Source organism: Rhinatrema bivittatum, chromosome 10, assembly GCF_901001135.1.
Source record: "Rhinatrema bivittatum chromosome 10, aRhiBiv1.1, whole genome shotgun sequence".
Taxonomy (NCBI): domain Eukaryota; kingdom Metazoa; phylum Chordata; class Amphibia; order Gymnophiona; family Rhinatrematidae; genus Rhinatrema; species Rhinatrema bivittatum.
Window position 1 is genome coordinate 69,084,341 of NC_042624.1, and position 27,434 is coordinate 69,111,774.

The following is a 27,434-nucleotide window of genomic DNA, read 5'->3' on the forward strand; positions in this document are numbered from 1 at the left end:
GACTTAAGCAGCAGGCCTGCGGCATTCTACCACTGGCACACTGAAGCTGCACACCAAAGGGGCCCGCCCCTTCTATAATATTTGTTTTCCTAGCGCTCAGAATGGGGAAAATGAGAAAAGGGTAAGTTGATTTCAACCCCTTCAGCCTCAACACCTACCATTAGACTGATGGATCATCACGTCAAATGTGTTACTGCCCAACTGTAAGTTACGGGGGTTGGAGAAACAGATGAGGTTCCTTGAGTGGGTAGATGGTCTCCTCCTTCTATACCCCGATGGGCATTTTCAGGGATTCGTTATCTCCAGGAAATACGCTCACTGTTAGACAAGTGATATGAAGCCCAAATCAAGCATCTGGTATTTATTTATTTATTTATTTATTTATTTTAAAACATTTTTTTGCCTGCCCTTCCTATGTCCAGGGTGGGGTACAACATAACATTCACAGTTAATTGATAGTACTTTTTCCATGCTTTTGCCCAGTGGCTCTCCTATTTTACCAATTTGTGAGGAATCATCTCCTTCAAGTTTACATCAAGAGCAGGGGGAAGCTGTAGATGAAGGCCTTCTGGTCCCAATTCCTGTGGCAGTAAACCAAATTCTGGATTGAAAGTGCTCTCTTTTTGGGGATACATAAGAACCAACAAAAGGAAATTTGGAAAGTCATCTCAAGGATGGAGACTTTGTTAACCCAGTCTGTCTCACAATTGTGTGCCTTTTCAGGGGGTGCCTCCAGTAAGTTTTTGGACCTGGAACATAGACTGGCTGCATTAGAAGGAAAAATGGCTACAACTAGTAATTCTGTTAGAATATACAATCCTTCTTAGCTTCTAATGTTAAGGATTGCTTATTTCTGCATAATAGGATTGAGCAGATAGAAAATATTATGAGAGAGAAAACTTTGGTCAATTTCCCGAAAATCTAGCTTATCTCCAATGGAATTGTTTAAAAATATCACTGAAGAGCCACAGATTGTTCAGGAGAAATAGATCAGGTTATCTAAATGTTGTTATCTTCCTGAACTTAGAAGATCTGAAGGGATGGTTGATGTACTTGTCCCGAATAACAGGTCTGATTTATCTGCATTCCTTCAGGATTTTCAGGATGTTATTCCCAAAAGAGCTACCTTGTCAGTTTCCTATGTGTCTGATATGGATAAAGAGCTAATAATCTAGCAATATTTTACATTTAAATCTGTAAATTTTTGTGGTCAGAAAATCCTAGTATTTCCAGATATTTTTCGTGAAACACAGCAGCATAGGAATTTATTTTTAAGTCTAAAGCAGTGAATGGTTCTCCTTGGGGCTACTTTTTTCCTAAAGTTTCCCTGTAAATGTATAGTGACCTTCCAAGGAAATATCTATGTGCTCCAGGATCCATCTCACCTGGAGACATTCTTACTTGATAAATCATCGGCTGCATAAATATGTAGGAGTTACTTTATTATAAGAGAAAGAGCCATTAAATACTGATGTTTATCAGACAGCAAGCCCTGAGATTGGATTGTTTTTGGTTTTTTTTCTCTTTTAAATAATTCGCTTAAATTCCCCCAAGATGTGGGCTTGATTCTGGTTGTTAGGCATAATATATATATTTTTTTTCCTTTGAATTATGTATCAACCGGAATATGTATGATTATTATTTTTCATGGCGCAAACAAAAGTACGCCAGATTTTAATAGATATGCGCATAGCCGTGCGTATCTTTTAAAATCCGGGATTGGTGCGTGCAAGGCTGCGCAAAATCGGCAGCCTGCACGCGCCGAGCCACGCAGCCTGCCTCCGTTCCCTCCGAGGCCGCTCTGAAATCGGAGCGGCCTCGGAGGGAACTTTCCTTCCACCCCCCCACACATTCCCCTCCCTTCCCCTAACTAACCTGCCCCCAGCCCTAACTAATTCCCCCCCTACCTTTATCGCAAAAGTTACGCCTGCGCGCACCGGGCCAGCTGCCGGCGCGCCATGGTCTGGTCCGGGGGCTGGTCCGGAGGCTGCGGCCACGCCCCCGGAATGCCCCCAATGACGCGCCGGCCAAGACACATACCCCAACGCGCCCCGACACACCCCCGATGATGCGCCGGCCGCAACACACCCCCGACACGCTCCCGGCACGCCCCTCCCCCCAGGAAAGCCCCGGGACTTACGCGTGTCCTGGGGCTTTGCGCGGCTATGCAACATAGGCTCAGCGTGCACAGGGGGAGCTTGGGGCAGGTTTTTGGGGGGTACGCGCATATCTTACGCGCGTACCCCTTTGAAAATCTGCCTCTGTAATTTTAAGAATATATATAGGGACCTTCATTTTCGATTTATATTTTTTAAATTTTTTTCCCAGGAATTTATCAAGGTTTATTTTCACAAGAATAAAAATGGGAGAAAATCAGTGGAAAAAATTATTTATCCTTTTTTTCCAGGTGAATGTCAGCACTCCCTAACTAAAATGGTGACTGGGCCTTTCTTCTCAACCCCTCCTCTTCCTTGCTGCCCCAGCCCCTTCCCAAACAGCATCCTATCTCTCTCCCCCACCCTCTTCTCCTTCAGCTCCCCCCTTTCGCCCCTAATCCCACCCCTGCTTGCTCTTATTCCCTGCCCCACCCGCTCCCCAAACTTGCTCTCTCCCCTTGCCCCAACCTCCCTTCCCCTAATACCCTCATTCACACTCTCCTCCACAATCCTCTCATTTCTTCACTCTGACTCTCTCATTCACCTCCCTCACTCCCACAATCCCCTCATCCCCTCCTTCGGTCCTTCCCCCAACAATGCGCTCACCCACCTCCTTCACTCCCAGCCCTCCCCCCCAGTGCTGCTGCGATGCTATTTCTCATCTACCTCCATGCTCCTAAAGAATAGGGCAGTGGCCTTGCAGGTCCTTGAGTCTCTTCCTGCTCTGCACCTGTTGGCACCATTCAGGTGTCAGCAGCCGAGGAGGAGAAAGAGGGACCGAGGCGCCGCAAGGCCAGGATCTTCCAATTTTAGGAGCATAGAGAGTGAGTGACTGGGATTAGGGATTGGGGCAGGAGTAGCAGCGGCAACAGCGGCCACTGCCGCCGGTAGAGAGAGGATAGCGCCTGGCCAATGAGTCTCACTTGTTCTGTTGCCATGGTCCTTGCATTCCCCACCCCACCTCCCTCCCCCCTGCATCCGATGCCTAAGCTAAATTAGGGTGAAAAGACATTTAATATCACATCTAAAAGAAGCAGTCATTTTTCCTATATTTATAAAAGGCTATACAGATGTTTCTAAGCTTTCAGGATTACACCCACTCTCTTATCTGCCATTCATAGATAAGCTGATAGAGAGAGTGGTAGATCAGCTGTCCAGTTATTTAGGCCGATATCTTAGTGATGGGCCAGTCCGGGCCTAGAGAAGGTTATATCACAGAAACAGCCCCATGATGCATTTGAATAATCTCTAGAGAAACCTGGACACAGGACCAAATTGTGTCCTGGTTTCTCTAGATTAAACAGCAGCATTTGATACAGTAGTGCATGCAAGGAAGGTAGTATTGAAGGTATTGCTCTAACGTGGTTCAGATTTTACCTTCAAAAGAGAAGTTAACAGATTTGCTGGGATAACTGTTTATCATGAGCATGGTATTGGGTGTTCCGCAGGGTTCAATATTGTCCCCTGCATTGTTTAATTTTTATATAGCACATTTTACAAATATGATCCATTCTTTAGGCCTCTGCTACACTAATAGGGTAATTTTCAAAGGAAAATGTAAATGTAACATACTATCATAGCAATTTTCAAAAGCCCATTTACTCACGCTAAGTGCACTTAATGCGGGTAAAACCTATTGACAATTCAATAGCATATATTGCACTTAATGCAGGTAAATGGGCTTTTGAAAATTGCTATGATAGTATGTTACATTTACATTTTCCATTACAAATGATCTCCTGAGTATGCAGATGACATTCAGATTTATTGTGCATTAGGAGAGCATTGTGAAGAATCAATAGAAAACTGTCACGTTCTGGCAGGCTGGAATCAGGGAGCATCCCCGCAGGAAAGATACAGGATTGCAGGACAAGACTGAGCTAGTCTTCTGCCTAATGAGCCCCCTCCCCCGCAGGTTGAGGGGTTCTGCTGGCCAATAGGACTTTCCTCCTGGTGAACATCATGGTGCTTCAGATACTGGTTGGAAGCTGGAGACAAGGTAATGGTAGGGAGCTGGATATAGGTACAGATTGGGAGCTGGGATTAGACACAAACTGGACTAGAGACAAGGCTGGAGTTGAGGGCAAGGCCTGGGGAAGCATATAAGGGATGACTGAGCAGGGCAAGACAAGGACAGGACTGAACAAGGACTGGAGCAGATAAACAGAACTACAGGCAACAGGAAACAAGAAAGCCCAATAGAGCACGAAACTGGGCAAAGTATCCCAAGTAGGGCTGGAGTCTGCAATACAGGAAAGGTGGGCCCAGAAGGCCACTGGGCAATGCAAGAGAGCCTAGAAGGCTGCAGAGCAAGACAAGGGAGCCAAGATGGGGCATAGAGCAAAGCAGAAAGTCAAGGTAGGCTATAGAGCAAGGCAGAAGGCCTGGGTAGACTACAAGGCAAGACAGGAAGCCTTAGTAGGCCACATGGCAAAGCAGAAGGCCTGTATAGGTCGCAAGGCAATGTTCAGTGAGACAAGGCTGGCCAGGTTAAGGAGCCAAGGTGACTCCATGAAGAGGCACTGAAGGACTGGGCAGGCTAGGTCAAGTAGGGCTGGGGCTGAGGAATCAGGTGATGAGGAATGAGGTAACTTGTGCAACTGGGAGCACTGCTTGCTGAGAAGCCCTAGTGGAGGGAAGGCTGTGCAACAGGTGGTAACAAAAACCTAAATATTCCCCTTAAAGAGATTGAATGCTGATCATAAATACATTAAAATTAAATCATAATGAAATGGAAATGCTCTAGTGCAACCATGTATGCCACTGGCCTGTCTACAAATTTTTGTAGGATCACATATTATTCAGCTGAACACAAAAATTAGGATATTAGGGGTTTGACTAAATTCAACCTTAACTTTTCAGAAGTACATTAGCACAATTATTAAAACTTGCTTCTATCTTTTATGGAATATCTGGTGTTATGTCCCTATCTAATGTAAGAAAACTTATGAAGTAGAGTCCAAGATTTAATAAAAGCTTGTATTTTCTACTGTAATTCATTGTTACTAGGATTACCAAAATGTCATTTATACAGGCTTCAGATAATTATAGCTGCCTGGCTGATTACAAGAACTAAACGCTGTGAACACACACAATCAGTCTTAAAATCTCTTCACTGGCTACTCATAGACCAGTGAATAAATTTCAAAATGTTATGTTAGTTTTTCCAAATTATACGTAATAGGCAAAATATTTATTTTGGTTTGTTCATTTATTTTGTAGTCACCTACTTTTGTTTGGTTCATAATAAATGGAAAAAAAATGTGTATTAGTACCATTTGTTTTCCAATGAAGTCAATGGGAGAAGCAATCCTTAGATCCATTGACTTCAATATGAAAAATCAATGGATCAGGGTTGAAGCACAGCCTAGGGAGCCTGGCTGTTAGGCCATGGTAGTGATATTGCCCTGTATAGGTCCTGGTGATACCTCATTTGAAATACTGTATACAATTCTGAGACTGCATCCTCAAAAGTATATAAACTGGGTGGAGTTGGTACAGAGGATGGTTACTAAAATGATCAGCTGTCTTTGTTCCTAAGGATATGGCATAGACTCCAAGATCTAAACATGTACACCCTAGGGGAAAGGTGAGACAGAGAAATTTAAATATCTCTAAGTTTTCCATGTACAGGAGGTTAGCCTTTCTCAATAGAAATGAGACTCGTTAACAAGAAGTCAGGGGATCGGGGTAAAAGGGGTAGATTCAGGAAATATTTCTGTACAGACGTGGTAGTGGATACATAGAATAGCCTCCCAATGGAGGGGACCTCTGAGGGAGTAATGGAAATTGTAAGGGCCAGGCCTGATGCTGGGTCCCATAGCCAAGGCCTAGACCTAGATCTAGGCCTTACATCATCCTCTTTTGTCCTTTTCAAATAATGGCATCCACTGGAAGGACAAACCTCAGTGATGTTACTGTGGTGCCATCCTCCCAAGAAGACAGGGCCCTATTGATGCACAACTGTACATTTCCATGGCCTTACATCAATATGACACCATCTGCTCTGGAGAAAGGCACCACAATGATGTCACTGAGGTGTATCCTTATAGGAAACAGTGTCATTTGAAGAGGACGACAGAAGGAGGAGGATGATATGAGGCCTGGTGATAGGCCTACATATGGCCCTTTACAACAGGACCAGACCTTGCCCAGGCCTAACCTTGGGCCTGAGTCTTGGCCTTGGTGACAGGATCCAGCTTTGACCACAGTTGATCCTGGGCATAAGCCTTTGTCAAGGCTTCAGTGATGGGGCCCAGTTTGGGCTAGGCTAAGGCCCAAGTTTCAGTGATATTACTTGGCATCTCCCAGGTCACAGGCCCAGAATTCAGCAATTGGACTCAGCTTGGAGTCAAGGACCAGGCCTCACATTGTCCTCTTCCATCTGACGTATTTTTCAAATGACACAATTCAATCTAAGGATGTGCTTTATTAATATCAATGTGGTGCCATCCTTCCGAGCATAAGGCAACATATTAATGTAGATACTTTTGGTTACAGTGTGACCTATTTGCTAATAGGGCGACTATTTCCCAAAACCAAAATTCCTGAATTTTAGATTTTGGAAAAAAAATTTGTTTGATACGAAATGAAAACTGGCTTATACGTCAAGTTTTTTTTGTTTTCGCTTCAAATGATTGCACATTCCTAATTCATGAGCCCTCTCCACAATACCTGTTAAATTCTTTACATCTCTATCAATCATAACTAGCCATGTGCTCTTTGCAGCAAATGATGTTACAGCTCCTTTTGTTCAAATTAGTAGAAACCAAATATAGGGTTTTCTCCTGTGTTGATCTTTACTTTGGAACACTTTGCCTTTATCCATTAGATTCATTGATAATTTTCTAACCTTTAGAAAGGTGCAAAGCTTGGCTTTTTGTTAAAAGTTTTGAATGATTACATACATACTTTGGAGCAGAAGTAATCTCGTATTTTATATTTATTAATCTGTTTGCTATTTAAAATTATTTATTGTGTGATTGGTACAATTTGGATTAGTTTACTTATATACTTAGTGATTTTTCTATTGGACTCAGTCAGTATTCAGAAGAAAACAGCTGGGTAAGTTAGCCAGATAAAACTTATCTGGCTAACTTACATGGAATATTCAGCAGCTTGGCAATGCTGCTGAATATCCACATATTTTGAGTTACTTATCCAGTTAAGTTAATTGAATACATTAGATCTGCCATAGAGCAGTTCTAACTTAGGTAATTATAACTTAGCTGGCTAACGTATTCAATTAACTTAACTGGATAAATATAAATATTGATACATATTCAGCTAAGTTAGACAGATAGAGCTACCCCTATGAGCCCACTGTTCACTCACTGGATATCCAGCTAACTCCTTAGCAGGATAAGTGACTTATCCAGGTAAGTGATGGCTGCTAAACTTATCTGGCTAACTTTGAAGGTATATTTAGCCGGATAAGTGCTCAGATCTTCATTTAGCTTGATAGCCACATTGTATTTATGATTTTGTTGTAGACTGCTTTGTAGCATAATGAGAGAAGCAGTTAACAAATTTTGAAATAAATAAAAACATCTCTCAAGATGGAAATTAGAAATGTATTTTCCTCCCCCTAACCATCTACCTAAATTCCTGTAACTGTAATATTCCCTTGTCACTGTGATCCTAACCCCATGACGTACATTTATCTGCCATTGCCTTTACTTTCTCCTACAGTGCCCCTCGGGACTCAGCCCTATGAAGGATGGCGCCGGCTGCTATGATCGACACATTGGTGTTGACTGCTCAGATGGTTTCAATGGTGGCTGTGAGCAATTGTGCCTCCAGAAAATGGTGCCTCTGGTGGAAGAATCCTCCCTTTATAATATCCTTATGTTTTGTGGGTGAGTAGCATGTGCATCACCTTCTCATCCAAAAGTCAAGAAAGAAGTAGCAGTGTTTTGGAGTGCAAGTAACTCAAGAGGCCTACCTAGTTTTTTCACACTCTTTCTTTGGTAATAGTAGTTGCTGTAAATAAAAAAAAAATTGAGATCTGTGTGGCTGCTCTGTGACTTTTAGTTCAGATCTTTGCAAAATATGGATTAAAGGCACTTTGGAGCCGCAGGTACTAAGCATTTTTCGCAAAGATACAAAATGGAAAGACCTTTTAGTATGCCAGGCCCTTTATGCATCCTGTTACCTTGCAATGAAAGTAGAATGTATGGCTGCGAATGATGTTGTTAGTCATTGTCTAATGTCTACCAAATTTCTGACATCATCAGCTTTCCTGGGGTGGGGAAGGGCATGAAACTAAAGTGCCATAGACATTCATTTGCATCCACCAGGAATTATTACCACAATTAGACCCACATACACCCACAATCTTTCTGGAAAAAATACCTGCACAGTTTGAAATTTGCCCTCTTACTTGTATATTTTCCCTGTTTGTGTCTTTTCTTTCTCTATAAATTATACATATACATATAGATAGATACATTATAGATACATATAGGGACGGATTTTCAAAGGGTTATGCGCGCCGGGCCTAAAGCCCCGGGACGCGTGTAAGTCCCGGGGCTTTACTAAAGGGGCGGGAAGGGGGCAAGACGTGGGCGAGGCGGTCTAGGGGCGGGGGAGGTCAGAAGCTCCAGGCACAGTTGCCATTTGCCGCTGTGCAGGGGATCGTGCGCCCCCAGGGCTGATGTAAGTTTTGAAACAAGAAAAAAAAAAAGAAAATGGTAGGGGGGGAAAGGGCGGGGGAGGTAGGGGAAGGGAAGGTGGGGTGGGGGGTAGGGAACGGGGGACTGCAGCGCGGCTCAGCGCGTGCAAGTTATAAAATCGGGCGTACATGTGTGCGCGCCGGGTAGCGCGAGCACATGTACGCCCGCACGCACCTTTTAAAATCTACCCCATATTTTATATGCACTCACAATTTTTTAAAGCATATATTTATTTTTGTGCTGATTGTAAATCACTGCAGGCACCTATATAGTAGGGTTTTGCCAAATACAAGCATGTAAATAAATAAATAAATATGTCTTCCTTAAATTGGTTGCAGCTTATTTGCTCCACTGTTATGGAGCTGCACCAGTACCAACAGCAATGATGGATATATTTTCAAAGGAAAAGCTGCCTAACAGGCCAATGCAATAAGGTACGCTTGGCAGAGAAACAGTTAAACTCTCAGAGGTTAATATTCAGTGCTATTTAGCCACATTTATCCGGCTGGCGGTAGAGATTTATCTGGGTAAGTGGTGGGCGGGAAACTTACAAGGTATATTCAGCAGCATAGCTGTGCTGCTGAATATACCTTGTAAGTTAGCTGGTTAAGCCTTATCCTGTTAACTAACTTAAATGTTTACCTTTGACTATCTACCCATTGGCTGTGCGCACATTTTTTGTGCCAAACTTTACTGCCGACGCAGCAAGAAGTTTTGCACACACAAAATGTGCGTACAACAATTTCCGTTTGAAGCTGGCGCCCTCACATGGAAATTCCATGCTAATTATGGTGTTAGCTATTACCTCCCAATGCAGAGAAGTGTGCTGGCTTACCTTGTGTTTTTGTAGCACTGGAAATTTTATTTCTAGGCTGAGGTGGAGTAACGTTTCTAGGGCTAATGTTAGTTAATGGGCAGAAGCTGGAGTTCTGTTGCTGGGACCTGTACTCTGTATTTTATGAGCAGAAAACTTGCTTTGTGCATAAAAAACATGTTTTCCATATATAAAATATGATTTATTTACAAATAATGCTTTCTGTGCAGAAAGCATTCTTTTTTGCATAAATCATACTTTATATGCAGAAAATATGATTTGTGCACTTAAACCATGCTTTATGTGCATAAAATATGAGTTATGTGTATAAATCATGTTTTGCTGTGTGCTAAGCCTTTTCTTTGGACATATTTTCCATTTTGTGCACCACTTCATATCCTTGAGCGGTAGCAGCAAGGGATTTATCTACTGTTTGGTATCTTGCCAGTACTTGTGACCTCAATAGGCCACTGTTGGAAACAGGATAGTGGGCTTGATGGACTCTTGATCTGACCTAGAATGTCAATTCTTATGTTCTTGTGAGATACTGGTGACTAGGATGTGTGAACAGGTGCATCAGAAACGGAGGCGCAGTGAAGATATAGCGTAGTAAAGAGTGGCCATCCCAGAGAGTAGTGTGAGTATGAACAATACCCTGTCAGCTATCAATTCCTCTCTCACCTCAGTTCGCTACAGCCATGTTGCCCTCACAGAACATTCTCTCTTAATGCAGGCCATAGCTAGAGCAGCTCGCAGGAGAGACCCTTTCTCCACCCTGACCAAGGAAATCTCAGTAGAAATTTCTTTGAGATGCTATTTGATAGATCCCATCAAGGACATAGGCACAGATCTGCTGGCATATTGGGCACACAAGTCCACAGTTTGGCCAAGATGACTCAGCATTATCTTTCCTCTCTGCCAACCAGCGTAACAGAAGTTATCTGGCTAAATGAAGATTTGGGCACTTATATAGCTAAATTCTACTTGGCTAGAATTTAGCTGGCTAAATTAGGGGCATTCCAGGGTAATAAGTGGGAGAAATTGAGTTAGCTAGCTAATAGGGTCATTTATCAAAATGCGTTAGGGCCCTAACTCCCTCAATAACGCTGTAACGCATGCGATAAATATTACATTGCAAAATGTGTATGCAATATTAAAATTAGTATTCGAGTGGGAGGAGTAATTGGAAATGAGTGTCTGTTAACGTGGCGTGCGATAAAGTAATGCACACTATTGCAGGATTTAACGCTGAAATAACTACACCTTTTTTCTGTGCGTTATATCTGCATTACCGGCCGAAACTGTATTTATTAGGGATGTGAATCGTTTTTTGACGATTTAAAATATTGTCCGATATATTTTAAATCGTCAAAAATCGTTAGAGCCGCGATACAATAACAATTCCCCCGATTTATCGTCAAAAAATCGTAAATCGGGGGAAGGGGGAGGGCGGGAAAACCGGCACACTAAAACAACCCTAAAACCCACCCGACCCTTTAAAATAAATCCCCCACCCTCCCGAACCCCCCCAAAATGCCTTAAATTACCTGGGGTCCCGGGGTGATCTTTTACTCTCGGACCTCCTGTGCGTTGTAGAAATGGCGCCGGCGCTACCTTTGACCAGGGCAAAGGTAGCGCCGGCGCCATTTTGTTTTTTTGTCCCCCGACGGCAGGAGCGTAGGAGATCGCTCCCGGACCCCTGCTGGACCCCCAGGGACTTTTGGCCAGCTTGGGGGGGCCTCCTGACCCCCACAAGACTTGCCAAAAGTTCAGCGGGGGTCCGGGAACGACTTCCTGCACGCGAATCGATTTTCCGTACGGAAAAATGATTCGCGGCAGGAGATCGCTCCCGGACCCCCAGGGACTTTTGGCCTGCTTGGGGAGGCCTCCTGACCCCCCCAAGACTTGCCAAAAGTCCAGCAGGGGTCCGGAACGACCTCCTGCATTCGCAGGGTCGTATGACATAGTGAGGGCAAAGGTAGCGCTGGCGCCATTTTGAATATTGGCAATACGGCGCGAGTGCAGGAGGTCGCTCCCGGACTGCCATGTCGCAAAACTTCACCGGTGAAAGTGGTGCGTCAGAATTCCTGACCTAGTAAGGGCATATCCGCTGAGGATATGGTGCCGACGGGCTCTTGCCCTTACTATGTCACATGGTGTACCGACGTCATTGTTGTCTCCGTATAGCATAGTAAGGGCAAGGTCCGCCGGCGCCATTTTGGTTGCTGGCATCCGACGGCCCTACTGAATGCGATGTGTCCCGGACCGTTCCTGTGGTGCTGGCGGAGAAGCATGGACTTGTTTCAGGTATAGTGTGTGATCGGAGTGCAGTGCGTGGGTGGGTGGAAAAGGGTACTTTAATTTAAATTCGGAGGTGTGTGAAATGCGTGGCTTCCCAATGTAGCAGCCAGTAATCCGTGTTTTGGTGTTTTTGGGAGGGTGGGTGAAGTAAGTGACATTGGCAGGCGTGTGGGTGGAGGTGTGTGGTGTGATGAGTGTGGATTTCTGTGTGTTATGAGGGAGTGTGAATGAAAGACAATAACCCTGTGTGGGGGTGGGGTGTGGTGTGTGAGTGTGTGTGAAAGGTGTAAGAGGTTGTGCTTGCACTGACGGCCACCAGATGTCGCTGTTTTGTGTAAGCAATTTTTAAACTTGTATTACCTGTCACAGGTGTGACCTATATGTAATGTAAGTGTATAAGATCCTTCCCGTATGGGAAGTGAATGTTGTGTGCAAATTTGAACGCATTCGGTTAAGCGGTTGGCGAGATTAGTGACAACGTACAAACTATTTAACATTTTTATTTATATAGATTAGTGATGTTGATAACCCATACAAAGTTCATAACTCAAACAAAAGTTTATAAAATACTTACATTGAAAATACTTCCCAGCAGTTGAAGGCAGGAAAGCCAGAACCTAAAATCTCACAGGCTAATTGCAAAATGAGCATGCATGTGAGCAGAGATGTGCTGCAATTTTAAATTGTGCACACATTTGCACTAGTATATTTTAAAATACACCTCCCACAAGTGATTGCTTGAGAAAACATACTTCACATATCTTTCCTAGACTTTGCGAGGGACATTCCCTCTTTTTCCAGTTAGTCCATCAGTTTGCCCAGTCAATATCGAAGTCTTCAAGTTCCCTCTGATTCTTCATCCTGCATGCCCCCTATTTGATCTGGACCTCTCACCCCGTCCTGTAAGCCCTAAAACTCAAGATCTATAGACTTGCTCCTCATCTGGAGCAGCAGTAAAGTTATGCGGATAACAAGCTAATGCATGCCACGTCTACGGTTTTAAAATATGGAGTTATGTGCATAACTGTTATCTCTGTCCCTTTTCTACCCTCTTATTTTTGACCACACACGGGTATATATGTGAGTACTTTGCACCTTTTTAAAATCTTCGTGACTTACATGCAGCCCACATACACAAGTATGTGGGCATTTTTGCGCAAGCAACACTTTTAAAATAGACCTCTCAGGGTATTCAAACAGGTTAAAATGATAAAACTACTACTTCAAAGGAATATTTACTAGCAAAAAGAAATCCAATGTAGTCTGTGTTTCGACTTTAGTCTGTATCAGGGAAATTTTTGGTCCAACAACAATTTCCTTGTAGCGTACAATGCTTACTCAGGTTAACTGGCTAAAAAATAAACAGTGGGAAGTTCAAAACTCTGCAGATACCAAGCTGAGGCATCAACAGGCGACTGTCATGCTCCACATCACAATCAGTGGTACACATCCTGAAATAGCATCATTAGTCAATCCACCCTGAAATACTCATAGAAACATAGAAATGACGGCAGAAGAAGACCAAACGGCCCATCAAGTCTGCCCAGCAAGCTACGCACTTTATCCATTTTTTTTCCCTTTTTCTCTCTCCCACCTGTTACTATTGGCTTCCAGTACCCTCCAGCCCTAATTCCCCTCCACCCAATTTAGAGAGCAGCTCTGAATCTGCATCCAAGTGAACGTCCAGCTCAATTAGGGGTAGCAACCGCTGTAACAAGCAGGCCACCCCCTTGCCCCATACTCTAACCCACCCCTATTTTTATTTTTTTGTTTTGATTGATGGCAAAAATGTTTGTTCATAAAATAAGGAATAACCATTCAAACCTTACAAGTGGATGAAAAAACTAAAAGCATGTTATAAGTGTGGATAGATGCAGCTATTCATCTCATATTCTAATGCACTATTTCAAAGAACCATACAAAGTGGTATATATTAAGGGGGAAATTTTCAAAGCTACTTATGCACATTAAACCCACTTTTAAATGGCTTTTTGGGGGGATTGTGAAGAAAATAAGAAAAAGCATAAACATTTTCAAGTTAAGTGTAAAACATTGATAAGACAGGCTAAGAGGGAATTTGAAATGAAGTTATCCATAGAGGCAAAACCTCATAATAAAAACCTTTAAAAATATGTCCAAAGCAGGAAAACTGTGAGGAAGTCAGTTGGGACCATTAAATGACTGAGGGATTAAAGGGGCTCTTAGGGAAGAAAAGGCCATTGCAGAAAGACTAAATTAATTATTTGCTTCTGTTGGGGAGATACTGGTTCCAGAGATGGTTTTCAAGGGTGATGTATTGATGAACTGAACCAAATCACTGTGAACCTAAAAGATGTAGTAGGCCAGATTGACAAACTAAAGAGTAGCAAATCACCTAGACCAGATGGTATGCACCCCAGGATTCTGAAGGAACTAAAAAATATTTCATATCTGTTAGTTAAAAATGTGTAACCTATCATTAAACTCGTACATTGTACCTGTAGACTGGAGGGTGGTCAATATAACCCCATTATTTAAAAAGGGCTCCAGGGGTGATCCGGGATACTATAGACCAGTGAGCCTGACTTCAGAGCTGGGAAAAATAATGGAAACTATTCTAAAGATCAAAATCACAGAGCATATAGAGAGACATGGTTTAATGCAGGGGTCAGGAACCTTTTTGGCTGAGAGAGCCATAAACGCCACATATTTTAAAATGTAATTCCATGAGAGCCATACAATATGTTTAAAACTAAATACAAGTAAATGTGTGCATTTTATGTAAGATCACACTTTTAAAGTACAATAAGTCTCTGAAAATATTACACCAGGCCTTAAGACACCAATACATCTCCTATTAGGAAAACGGACCAAGTCAGGCTGCTATAGAGTCCTACACAGAAACTACACGCCAGCAGAAAACCTCACCTGAATCACGTGCTGTCCCTCACCTAACATAGAATAAAGAGACCAAAACGCATAACAAGAAGCATGCAGACAAAAACTGAATTGGAAACTGCAACAAGCCAGAGTCTCTGTATGCAGTGTAACAAAGGAAAAAAGAAACATCACACATCCTTATAAAACAAATCAAGAAATATAAAATCATCAGCAGTAAAACTGTACTAACAAAAAGAACATATTTCGAAACAGCTGATGAGTGGAATATCCAATAATTAAAAACTCATATAAAACATTTCCAGATACCAACAAAATATTTCAAAATAGCAGACACAAAGATCCAGTAATGAAAAATAATAAGGATACAAAAATTTTTTTGCTCTGCATACCTGGGAACGTTTGATATCCAGGTGTCCTGAGATTGTTCTGAATTAGCAGGAGGTGGGGTGGTTTGCTTGGAACTTTCTCCTCTCTCAGTCACATACCAGCGCTCTCTCTCACACTGGCTCTCAATGACACACCTATACACACATGCTCTCAGTCACTCACATATACAAATGTTTTTTCTCTCTCACTTATATAGGCTCTTAATTACACATTTACACACATGCTGTCTATCTTTTCACGCTTACACACACACAGGCTTTCAATCACATAAATACATGCTGTCTTTTTCTCTCACACACAGACTCTCATTCACATGCTTACAAACATGTCCTCTCTTTCTCTCATTTACACACAGGCTCTCAATCACATACTCACATGCTCCCTCACCTAAATCAGCTCTCAATCACACACAGACACACATGGTCTCTCTCTCTCATTTAAACACAGGCTCTCAATCACATACTCACATGCTCCCTCACCTAAATCAGCTCTCAATCACACAGACACACATGGTCTCTCTCTCTCATTTAAACACAGGCTCTCAATCACATACTCACATGCTCCATCACCTAAACCAGCTGTCAATCAGACACAGACACACATGATCTCTCTCTTACTTATACACACAGGCTCTTAATCATACATACACATGATCTCTCTCACACACAAAGGATCTCAATCATACACACATACTCTTTCAAACAAACAGGTTTTCAATTACAAACTTACACATACAGGTTCCCAATGGTAAACTTACATTCATGCTCTCTCTCTCACAGGCAGGATCTCAATCACAGACATACTCTCTTTCACATATACAGGCTCTCAATCATTCACATACATGCAATCTCTCACTCACACACACAGGATCTCAAACACACATGCTTGCTCGCTCATTCACTCTCTCTCTCCCCCCTTCCCCCCCCCCCCGGGAACTCGCGGCAGCAGCAGCCACCTCCCAACGCTAACCTCCTTCATTTTCAGCCCTCGCGGAGGCGAAGGCGGAGTCCCATCGGCCGCGGTTGAAGATTTTCATTTTCCTCCGAGCCGCGCTGCAGTCTTCTTCCCGCGCAGGCACCCGATGCTCTCCCCTTCCTCTTCCGGGCCGCGGGAAGAAGAGAGCACCGGCGTGCTCTCTTCTTCCCGCGGCCCGGAAGAGGAAGTGGAGAGCATCGGGTGCCTGCGCGGGAAGACCCGCGCAGGCACCCGATGACTCCAGCGCTGGCACCCGGCTGACACCCGATGACTCCCGCGCAGGCACCCGGATGACTCCAGTCGGCGTGCTCTCTTCTCCTCCCCCCCGCGGCCCGGAAGAGGAAGTGGTGAGCATCGGGTGCCTGCGCGGAAGAAGAGACCACGCTAGTGTGGTCTCTTCTTCCCGCGCAGGCACCCGATGCTCTCCACTTCCTCTTCCGGGCCGCGGGGGGGGGGGGGGGGAGGAGAAGAGAGCACGCCGGTGCCGCTGACTCCAGCTGTCCTGCCGCGTTCCGCCCGGGCTGACAGCATTTTAAGCCCGGGCGGCGGAGGACCGGGGAGCAGCTGGGTCAGCGGGGAACCGCGAAGTATGGCGACACGTGTCTGCGAGCCAGATGCAGCCCTCAAAAGAGCCATATCTGGCTCGCGAGCCATGGGTTCCCGACCCCTGGTTTAATGGAACACAGCATGGATTTACCTAAGGGAAGTCTTGTCTCATAAATCTGCTTCATTTTTTTTGAAGAGGTTAATTAACGTGGATAAAGGTGAACTGATAGATGTAGGACATTTGGATTTTCAGACAGCATTTGACAAAGTCCCTTATGAGAGGCTTCTAAGAAAACTAAAAAGTCATGGGATAGGAAGCGATATCCTATTGTGGATTACAAACTGGTTAAAAGACAGGAAACAGAGAGTAAGATTAAATGGTCAATTTTCTCAGTGGAAAAGGATAAACAGTGGAGTGCCTCAGGGATCTGTACTTGGACCAGTGTTTTTCAATGTATTTATAAATGATTTGATGAGTGAGGTAATCAAAGTTGCAGATACAAAATTATTCAGAGTAGTTAAATCACAAGCGGATTGTGACAAATTGCAGGAGGACCTTGCGAGACTGGAAGTCTGGGCAGCCAAATGGAAGATGAAATGTAATATGGACAAGTGCAAGGTGATGCATATAGGGAAAAATAACCCATACTGTAGTTACACAATGTTAGATTCCATATTAGGAGCTAACACCCAGGAAAAAAGATCTAGGTATCATTGAAAACGTTGGCTCAATGTGCTGCAGCAGTCAAAAAAACAAACAATGTTAGGAATTATTAGGAAGTGAATGGTGAATAAAATGGAAAATATCATAATGCCTCTGTTCGCTGCATGGTGAGACCGCACCTTGAGTACTGTGTACAATTCTGGTTGCTGAATCTATAAAAAGATATAGTTGCACTGGAGAAGGTACAGATAAGAGCAACCAAAATGATAAAGGGGATGGAACAGCTCCTATTTGAGGAAAGGTTAAAGTGGTTAGAGCTGTTCAGCTTGGAAAAAAGAAGGCTAAGGGGGGATATAATTCAGGTCTTTAAAATCTTGAGAGTTCTAGAATGGGTAAATGTGAACCGGTTATTCACTCTTTCAGCTAATAAAAGGATTAGGGGGCACTCCATGAAGTTAGCAAGTAGCACATTTAAGACTAATCGGAGAAAATTCTTTTTCACTCAACGCACAATAAAGCTCTGGAATTTGTTGCCAGAGGATGTGGTTAGTGCAGTTAGTGTAGCTGTGTTTAAAAAAGGTTTGGATAAGTTCTTGGAGGAGAAGTCCATTAACTGCTATTAATCAAGTTGATTTAGGGATTAACCATTTCTATTACTGACATCAGGAGCATAGGATTTACTTAGTGTTTGGGTACTTGCCAGGTACTTGTAGCCTGAATTGGCCACTGTTGGAAACAGGATGCTGGGCTTGATGGACCCAGTATGGCAATTTCTTAGGTTCTTATTCATATGCACACTAAAAAGAGATGTTCCGGAGGGGGAGGGTCGGAGATGGATATGGGAGCCTTTTTATGTGCACTGTTTTGATTTTCAGAAGTTCGTACATAAATCTACATGATCCTGAGTAGGTGTGAATGTGTGTGCATGTGTGTGTGTGTGTGTGTGTGTTGTCACGGTTTCCCCCTAAATCCTGGAATTTTCAAACCAGAATTATGTGTGCAAGTCTACTTTTTAAGTCTACTTTGAAAATTCAGGCTAAAGTCTGCATGTACCTTTCTACGCATAGGCTTCAGTCCTATGCAGGCTGCTCAAAATGACCCTCCCCAGGTTTAAAAAGTACTGTACATAGGTGTCAGTGTTTAACATCAACAGCCTATGGCTGGTTTCCATGTCATGATCAGAGGGACAAGCCCACAATAACATCATAAGCCTGCCTACCCCAAGCAGCCATCAATGAGGTATAGTAATGTTCATTCATAAGCTTATTAAAAATCGCATAAATTATTTTAATGCAAATAAAATCACAGATGTCCACCCCAGGTTCAAACTTTCAAAGAATTATGTGAATGGTTTATTAAGGGCTTTCTCCCCTGGTATACATTTCCTCCCAATTTAATTTCCATCCATGTATTGCAGTGACAATCCTCAGCCAGGGGCTCCCTCTGCAGTCGTGGACCCTAAATTCTGCCACTAGGTGTTGCCATTGCGTGTGGAGGGCGGTGCTGAATATTATAGTCTAACTCTGCTTCATCTTTACTCCAAATATCTTTTTTTCTGGCTGACCTGAACAGCATTTTTGCCTCTTCAAAAATACAGCAAACAGTTCCTGAAGATCCCCTGTAATGACAGACATTGTTCGTGGCTCAGGGCCGGCGCATCCGTTAGGCGAACTTCGGCGGTTGCCTAGGGCGCTGAGCCGTAGGGGGGCGCTGAAGAGCAGCCACGTGTTGCCGCAAGCAGAGCCTATCCCGCTCACGGCAAACAGAAATAGAGACTGTGTGCTGTGCTGCCCAAAGGCAGGAGTTAATTTCAGCCGGCACCGGGAAAGTGTACAGAAAAGCAGAAAAAAACTGCTTTTCTGTACACCCTCTGACTTAATATCATAGCGATATTAAGTTGGAGGCCCCAAAAGTAAAAAAAAATAAAAAACAAAAATAAAAAAAATTTAAATCGGCCCGCGGATTGGAAGACGGTCGCTCAATTTAGCCAGCGTCCGTTTTCCGAGCCCGTGGCTGTCAGCGGGTTCGAGAACCGACGCCGGTAAAATTGAGTGTCGGCTGTCAAACCCACTGACAGCCGCCGCTTCTGTCAAAAAGGAGATGCTAGCGACGTGCTAGTGTCCCTAGCACTTCCTTTTACCACAGGCCCTCATTTACATATTTTTCCTTACTGATTTGTGCGGGGCGCGCGTTGGGAGAGCGGGCACTCGTTGGCTCTCCCGCGGGTTTTTCTGTACCAGCCCAATAGTCAGCACCAAAACAGTGGGGGGGCAGCGCAAGAGTCGCCTAGGGCTCCCAATACCCTTGCACAGGCCCTGGCGTGGCTGTTTTTTTGCCAAATGGAGACTCAAGTCTCCAGGGACCGATCGTCCCCCAGGTGCTGACTGACTGAGCAGCATAAAAGGGTTATCATGTAGCAAGCCCAATGCCAGACTAAAATGTCTGATGGTAGTGTGTTTTATGCAGTACATTTTTAAAATTGATTATTGTCTATCATTTTTCCTGATGCACAATTTGTAGGATTTAGAACCATGTGCGACTCAGACTGGTTCTGGTGATTCCTTCTATTTATCAAGGACTTTACATTGCAGCTGCATTGATGATTACAAGTTAGGGGCAGACGGGCATTCCTGCCAGCTTATCTCAGAATCCTGCCCTACGGGAAGCGACTGCGGAGACAACAGAGACATCCCCATGAATCAGACACTCTTTGGAGAATTATTCTATGGGTACAACAACCAGACCAAGGAGATAGCAAACGGGCAAGTGCTTAAAGGCACATTCAGGTAAAACTCTGCCTTTATTCCCAATGTTAAATTAAATGTGGAGGGAGAGACTTGGATTAATCTCCCTTGATCCAGGATGGCTCCCGTTGTCTTACTGGTGGGTGGTTTGTTTTTTTTTATTTTGATCTCGTACTCGCAAATATTTCTGGTGATTTTTGGCATACAGCATACCCGGGTGGTCTCCCACCGCTGTGTTTGCCAAAGATTTGGATCATTCTTCATTCATAGTCAGTCAGGTTTTAGATGAATGGTAATGTGCTGTAACAATCCCATTAATTCCTTAACAGCTTTCATTTGCATACTGATGAGACACTGACCAATGTCCAAAGTGTCTTTGACAGTGCTTGGTGGCATCACAATGCTCCAGTTTCACTCTGCCAGGATGGTGATTCCCAGTGAATTAATCAATGATTTGTCCCTGATGATGCCATCAGCCTACTGTGCATATAGAGCACTTGCAGCATGTTAAATTTATAGAGAACTGAATTATTTATGCTTTTTTTACCTTCAGAGGAAAAATATATTTTATAAAGGTGCCCCATGTGAGGCTCTACCCAGCCAATTTTCTAATTAGTTTGGCCACATGTCCTTTTGGCTCTATAGTTCCACAACATTTTGTATGTGAGGTTTTATCTGCAATCATCGTCAGCACTTTACTATGTAAAGTTCAAATAATCAGCAATTTCCAAGTGATGAACAAAGAGCAGTAATTGTAATTGCAAGGTGTAACAAACAGAGCAAGACAGATTTGGTAATTAAAACACCTAATTATATTCACCTGGAATGGAAACTGATTACTGTAACAGAACGGACTATCCAAAACAACAACAAAAGAAAGTGGTAATTGACACCTACCGTAAGTGCCTAGAACCATGATCGTACGAGGCAGGCTAGCTCTTTATACCAGTCAGGCTGCTGCCACAGTCAATTATACAATGCTGCTAAAAACAAAAAGCACTGAATTAGGATTACGAGTTAGAAGCTTCAGGATGTTACCCCCTAAGGAGGTATATGCGCGTCACTACTGTACTAAAATAGCCCTGGGCTGAGTGCGTGTAAAAATATGTTCACCACCCGGTTACATGCGGAGCCGGGGCAGAGATGGCACCTACACGCTCATTACCATTTTTTTTATATTTTAAAAAAAGTACGCACACAAGTGTACATGCAGAAAGTTAGCCCTCTGAAGAGGAAGGGTGACTTTATGCAAGTGGAAGTGAATTTTATGCAAGTTTGCTTTGCAAATCCAGGATAAAATCTGCATGCACCATGCACAGGCAGGCTTTACTGCTATACGGGCTGTTTGAATTTTACCCTCCAAAAGCCTAGAAAAGAAAAAAAAAAAAAAAGGAATGCTCCCTAGAGGTCTGGAACTTTGAAATAAGGGTCTAGAACTTCAATTAGATTTTAGGAAGTGGGTTTGTCTTTTCTGTTAGTTTGCCCCCTGTAGCTGTTACTGCTTCTGATAGCCCAGAGTTCCTATCTAACTACTTGTAAAACTGTGAGGCTTTTCTTTCAGGCAGAACAACTTCGCCCGAGGTTTGGAACAGCAGCTGCCGGATGGCATGTTGGTGGCGACCGTTCCCCTGGAAAACCAGTGCCAGGAAGAGATCTCAGAGCCAGTGCCAGACCCCGACTTCCTCACAGGTTCATAATTCAGACTTTGCATTACAAAGAAAAGACAATACTGGGCAGAATTTGAAGAATTTGTGAACGGTAACAAAGCTTTGCAGAATCCCCAAGACTCAATGAATAATAGCATGGGGTAGTTGGCAGGAGGAGGAGGAGGCGACCTGTAAGTTTCTGGTTCATTGGCAAGTCTATGCAGGGCTTCCAGGAAAGAACAATCCATGAATCTGCTGCAGGTTTAGGAATGGAAGGATTTGTCTTGTGAACCCAGAACAGGAAATATTCCAAATCAGTAGCTGGGAGCATCGTTAGGTTGCATTTCCAGATGACTCCAGGAAATCAGAGACAGGATAAACCAATCCTGTTTTCTGCCTTATTTCGCTGATGGACATTTCAGGTTCCCACAATGAATATGCATGAGATGAATGTGCAGATGCTGGGCTTCCAATGTATGCAAATGTATCTCATGCAAATTTATTGTGGATATTCTGAAAACTGGACTGACTGTGGGCACCAGTTTGGAAACCATTGCTCTTAACAAAAGGTTGCAAATTCATAGATAAATTTGGGTAAAATCAAGGCAATCTGGAGCAGATATTCAAAAGACAGGTTAGGGAAATTAGCTGGATAAACATATCTGGCTAGGTTATCCAGGATATTCAGCAGCATGACTATGCCACTGAATATACCCAGATAACTTTTAGTAAGCCAAGCAACTTTATCCTGGTAACTTTAGATCTGCTTGATAGCAGGTCTAACTTATATGGCTAACTTGCACTTGGATTCATCAAGATGTGTTTTTTGTGTGTGTGAGGGGGGATGAGGCCATGATAGTGAGCACCTCCCCTGAAAAATTATTGCAGCTATGTTGTCACATTGATTTGTCTCGGGGCAAAACAACGTGGCATCATCCCTTTTCGTGCATTGTAGGTTCCCAAAGCACAGGATTACCATTGCCTTAAAAGGCCGACCCATGTAAAAAAAAATATATTGTGCCCACAGTTTTACAAATTGTGTGGGGTCAAATCTGACTTCCATCCTCAGCTCGAGGCTGCCACTTGAGTTGGCCCCAACATTCAAACCCGAAAAATATAAATACAAGTTTGCATGATGACAGAGCCCACCCCTTCCCCCCAGCAAGCAAGCAATAGGCAAAACATTACAGGCATAAGGCTTATGCCCCCCCACACACACACACACTTTTCATACAAAACAGGGATGGCAGTTCCCTCTGTCAATCCCCCAATTAAAAAAAACAAACAAACACCTCATTGGTGTATAGCGGTGCCTCCCTCCCCAGACCCTCCAAGACCTAATAATCGTTGGGTTCAAGTGGGAACACTCCAGGGCCTTTCCCACCCCCTCCCGCATCCCATTACCTAAAAAATAAGAGACCTTGCACTCGGAAAGGTCTGGGGCCTGGCCAGTACCATTTTCCAAAATGGCACCAACCTGATCTTGCCCCAGTCACCCCTCCCCCATTATCCCCACATCCTTTTTGCTTTCACAGAGGCTTCTGGACTTTCCAGTGAAGAAAGGGGCAGGAGAGATCTCAAGCTGCTCCTGCACTGCTAGTTCTGGCCGCCTTGAGACCAATGCCATTTTTTTGTTTGGGAGTTGGCATGTCAGGAGCGACTGGAGATCATTCCTGCCCCTTTCTTCCTCGGAGGGTCTGGAGACCACTGTGGAAGGAGTAAGGGAGGCTGTGTGTGTGTGTGTATGTGTGTGTGTGTTTGTGTGTGTGTGTGTGGGGGGCCACTTACTTTTCCTACTCTTGCCAAATAGTGTGCATCATTAGCTAACAGTGTGCACTATGTCATATTAAAAATATGCACACATTTTCAGATGTTTTTGGATGAGTTGATGATTCAGTTCAGTTGTAATGATCTGATCTGAAAACTGACTCATTTGTCATGGTTTACCCATTTTATCCAAAGTCCCTAGTGTAAAAATTGTGTATGAACCTGTGACTCTCATAAGCATGGTCAGTTCTTGGACATGAATGTTTTTCAATCTGATTGGCTGAAACACAACATATTACTTATTTCAGTGTTGTACTTTTTCAATTGTAAGGGCCGTTCAAATAAACAGAATGTTCATCATGTTATTTTTATATTAAACAATTGTTTAATTCAATTGTTCAGTCCGAGGTTTATAATAGTAATAATGACTTCCAGGGCAGTGATGTGCTGGAGGGTGCTTTCAAGTATTCCTTTATTAAATGATTTTATGATATCAAAGATCATCTCATCACAAAAAGCAAATGTAACACGGGGCTGCTGCTATCAGTCCCACCCACACTTGACGACGACCCTGTAACCTCTCCCGGAACACCGCCATGCCTCTTTCCAGCCAGGCCTCAAAGGCACGCACGTGAGAGTTCCTGAGTCTTAAATGCTCCGCCGCGCCTTTGAATGACATCACCAGTCTTGGCTTATTTTAAGCCTAATCTTGCAACCAGCAGACACCTCAGCAACAGGTTCCCTGCTGTGCTTTCTGCCTGCAGTACTGGTTGCTTCTATTTCTGCTCCATGTCTTGCCTGTCCCAGTCCTTGTCTTGCCTGTCCATATCTTGTCTGTTTCAGTACTTGTTCTGCCTGTCCTTTGGCTTCTCCTTCTTGCCTCTGCCTCTCAGCATGTATTCTGATTAAGTAACCCCTGCCTGGATTCTGACTTTGCTTGATTGCCACCTGCCTTGACCCCTGCTTGGATTCAGAATCTGCCTCGTTTGTGGCCTGCCCTGCCCTTACCTCAGCTGTGCCCTGACCTTGCTTGACCACCCTCTTGCTGGTTCCTCACCTAAGTCCTGCTGGGTTCTGAAACCAAGAGCTCAACCTGTGGTAGAAAAGGCTGGTAAATGTGAAGTCTAGTTCCAGTCCTAGCTTGAGTGTGTCTGCCTGCTGTCGGCATGGGCCTAGCTGGTTCACCTTCGGGCTGCACCAATCATACCACAGCCAAAGAACTTCCATTCCGTGTCAGCAAAGCTCGTTAGAATACCTTGATAAGGAATTGATAGCACAGGAGTGCTATAGTGTCGGGTGTTCCCATCTGTTAATGTCAGCGGTGACTAAACTCTTCTCTTAATAACATAGCAAATGCAGTGGCGTATTAAGGGGGGGCAGGGGGCAATCTGTCCCAGGTGACAACAGGGGGAGAAGTGCCATTGTTGCCAGCATATAGAAAGATCTTGCAGCGATGCAGAGAAGTGACTTGCTAGCAGGATTCCCACTCTTCGCCAGCAAAAGCGAGATTCTGCAGAAGAAGAGGCCATGTGGTGCCGCTGGTGTTTCCCCAGAACTAGCGGCAGAAGATAAGGCCCTGCGGTGCTGCCGGTGGCCAAAGAAGAGGTCCAAAATGCGTGTGAGAGAATGAGACAGGCCCTGTGAGAGTGAGTACAGTGAATGAGAGGATGTGTGTCTGTATGAGAAGAGGTGTGTATGAGGGGGTGCCTGTGAATGTGTGTGCATGAGAGGGTGAGAATATATAAGAAAATGCACGTGTGCCTGTGTGTATATATATATATATATATATGAGAGGGTGCCTGTGCGTGTGCGGAGGTGGGAGTGAGAGACAGAGCAAGCGTGCGTGAGAGATAGAAAGGAAGCGTGTGTATGTGTGTGAAAGAGAGAGATGGAGGAAACGTGTGTGTCTGTCTCACACACACACACACACACACACACACACACACACAATCAAGCTCCTTCTACCTCTCACCAAGCGCATGTGTGTGTAAGACAGAGAGGGAGCATATTTTATTTGTGTCTGTGTGTGTGTATGTGTACCCTTAGTCCAGGACAATCTCACGGTGACAGGTATGGAGAGTAGGGAATTTTTAAAATAATTATTTGTTTTAATTACTGGGTTTCTTAGCATACCGACAGATGGATCCAAAACTAGTAGGTGTTATGAACCCTCCTGTAGCGGGGCTACGGGAGGTTTCTTACCTCTTCCTGGAGGCCGCTCCAAGCCAGGGCCTCGCCTGCGAACTGTCCAGGATTTGCTCCAGGGCCTGGGAGGCCTCTATGTCCGTGGGGCCTGCCTGAGGCTGCTTGTGCTTGCATGGACTTCCTGGTTTGAGCCACGCCCTTCCCTAGGGGCCGGCCCACAGCACTTCTCCGTAGTTATAGGGCCAGCTAGGCGTGGGCCTGCCTAACTCCTCCCAGGGAGTCGCCGGTCTGCAGCCCTATAAAAGGACTTCAACTTCATTCTGTCTTTGCCTGGCATCAGCGTGAGTTCTCTCTGGAGGCTCTTGCCTGCCAGAGCCTTGTAAGGCTTTCTGTTCTTCGTGGAGCGCCTCGTCTTGTCTGCCTGTGTACCACGTCTCCGTGTCTTGATGTCTTGCCTGAGGTCCCTGACCATGTCCTGATGTTCTGCCATGTTCTTCCATATCCCGATGTGTCCGCCTGCCAGGATGTTCTTCCCTGCGTCTTCGTCTGGTACTCTCGAGCCTTCCGTACTGCCAGCCGTGGATCTCCCAGTGACGCGGCTTCATCTTGGAGATGCCGGCAGTGGACTCCGGTCCCTGCACTCCTGAACCTCTGTTCCCGCCAGCCATGGGGGAAGCTTTGGGTGACACCGGCTTCGTCATTGGAGTTCCTCTTTGCCTGGACCTGCCCCGCGGTTGTCCCGCTCTCCGCGTGGTCCGTGACCAGCCTCCAAGGGCTGTGTAGGGCGTGCTGTGGGACAGGGTGGTCTGCGACCATCCCATTGGATCCGCCCATGAAGGTGGGCTGTGTAGGGCACCCTGAGAGACAGTGCCAATGTCCTCCTGCCTTGTGTCTTGCCCGGTTTGGATGTCAAGTTCCTCGCCATGCCTGTGATGCCATCTGCATTAGCCCAAGTGTCTTTGTCAGTGATGCCGTCTGCCCTCAACCTCAGGCCAGGCCTGCTGCTCCAATGCCGATCAAGCGGCAGGTCCGAAAGGGCTTGGAATAGTCGGAGGACCGTTCCCCTACCAACATCTCATGTTGTTGGCTCTGGGAGCTTGCAGGCCTGGCAGAGGGTAAGACCGCATTCAGCCGTGCGGGAACATGCTGTCAACCCTCGGCCTGGCCCTGAAGGTCTGGGCCCAGGCTGAGGCCCAAGGGCACACTAAACACCCCCATTCTCAACAGTAGGTTATGCACCTCTACCAGCAGATGAAGATGGGGGTCCGGGAGTGACCTCCTGCACTCGGACCGTCGGTGCCAGTAATCAAAATGGCGCCGATAGCCTTTGCCCATACTATGTCACAGGGGCTACCGGTGCCATTGGTCGACCCCTGTCACATGGTAGGAGCACAAGATGGCGCCGGCTGTCCATTGCTCCTACCATGTGACAGGGGCTGACCAATGGCACAGGTAGCCCCTGTGACATAGTATGGGCAAAGGCTATCGGCGCCATTTTGATTACTGGCACCGACGGTCCGAGTGCAGGAGGTCGCTCCCGGACCCCCGCTGGACTTTTGGCAAGTCTTGTGGGGATCAGGAGTGTCCCCCAAGACTTGCCAAAAGTCCCTGGTGGTCCAGCGGGGGTCCGGGAGCGATCTCCTGCACTCTGGCCTCGGCTGCCAGTAATCAAAATGGCACTGATAGCCTTTGACCATACTATGTCACAGGGGCTACCAGTGCCATTGGTCAGCCC

At 44.8% G+C, this 27,434-nt stretch overlaps 1 protein-coding gene across 1 annotated transcript in view; it reads left to right on the forward strand.

The window, feature by feature from the left end:
* Positions 1 to 27,434, forward strand: part of ASTN1 (astrotactin 1) — a 587,016-nt gene that overhangs the window by 270,137 nt on the left and 289,445 nt on the right. Inside the window, exon 12 of the mRNA XM_029617649.1 lies at positions 7,848 to 8,014. Coding sequence (XP_029473509.1) covers positions 7,848 to 8,014 — 167 coding nt within the window. The remainder of the gene's footprint in view (positions 1 to 7,847; positions 8,015 to 27,434) is intronic.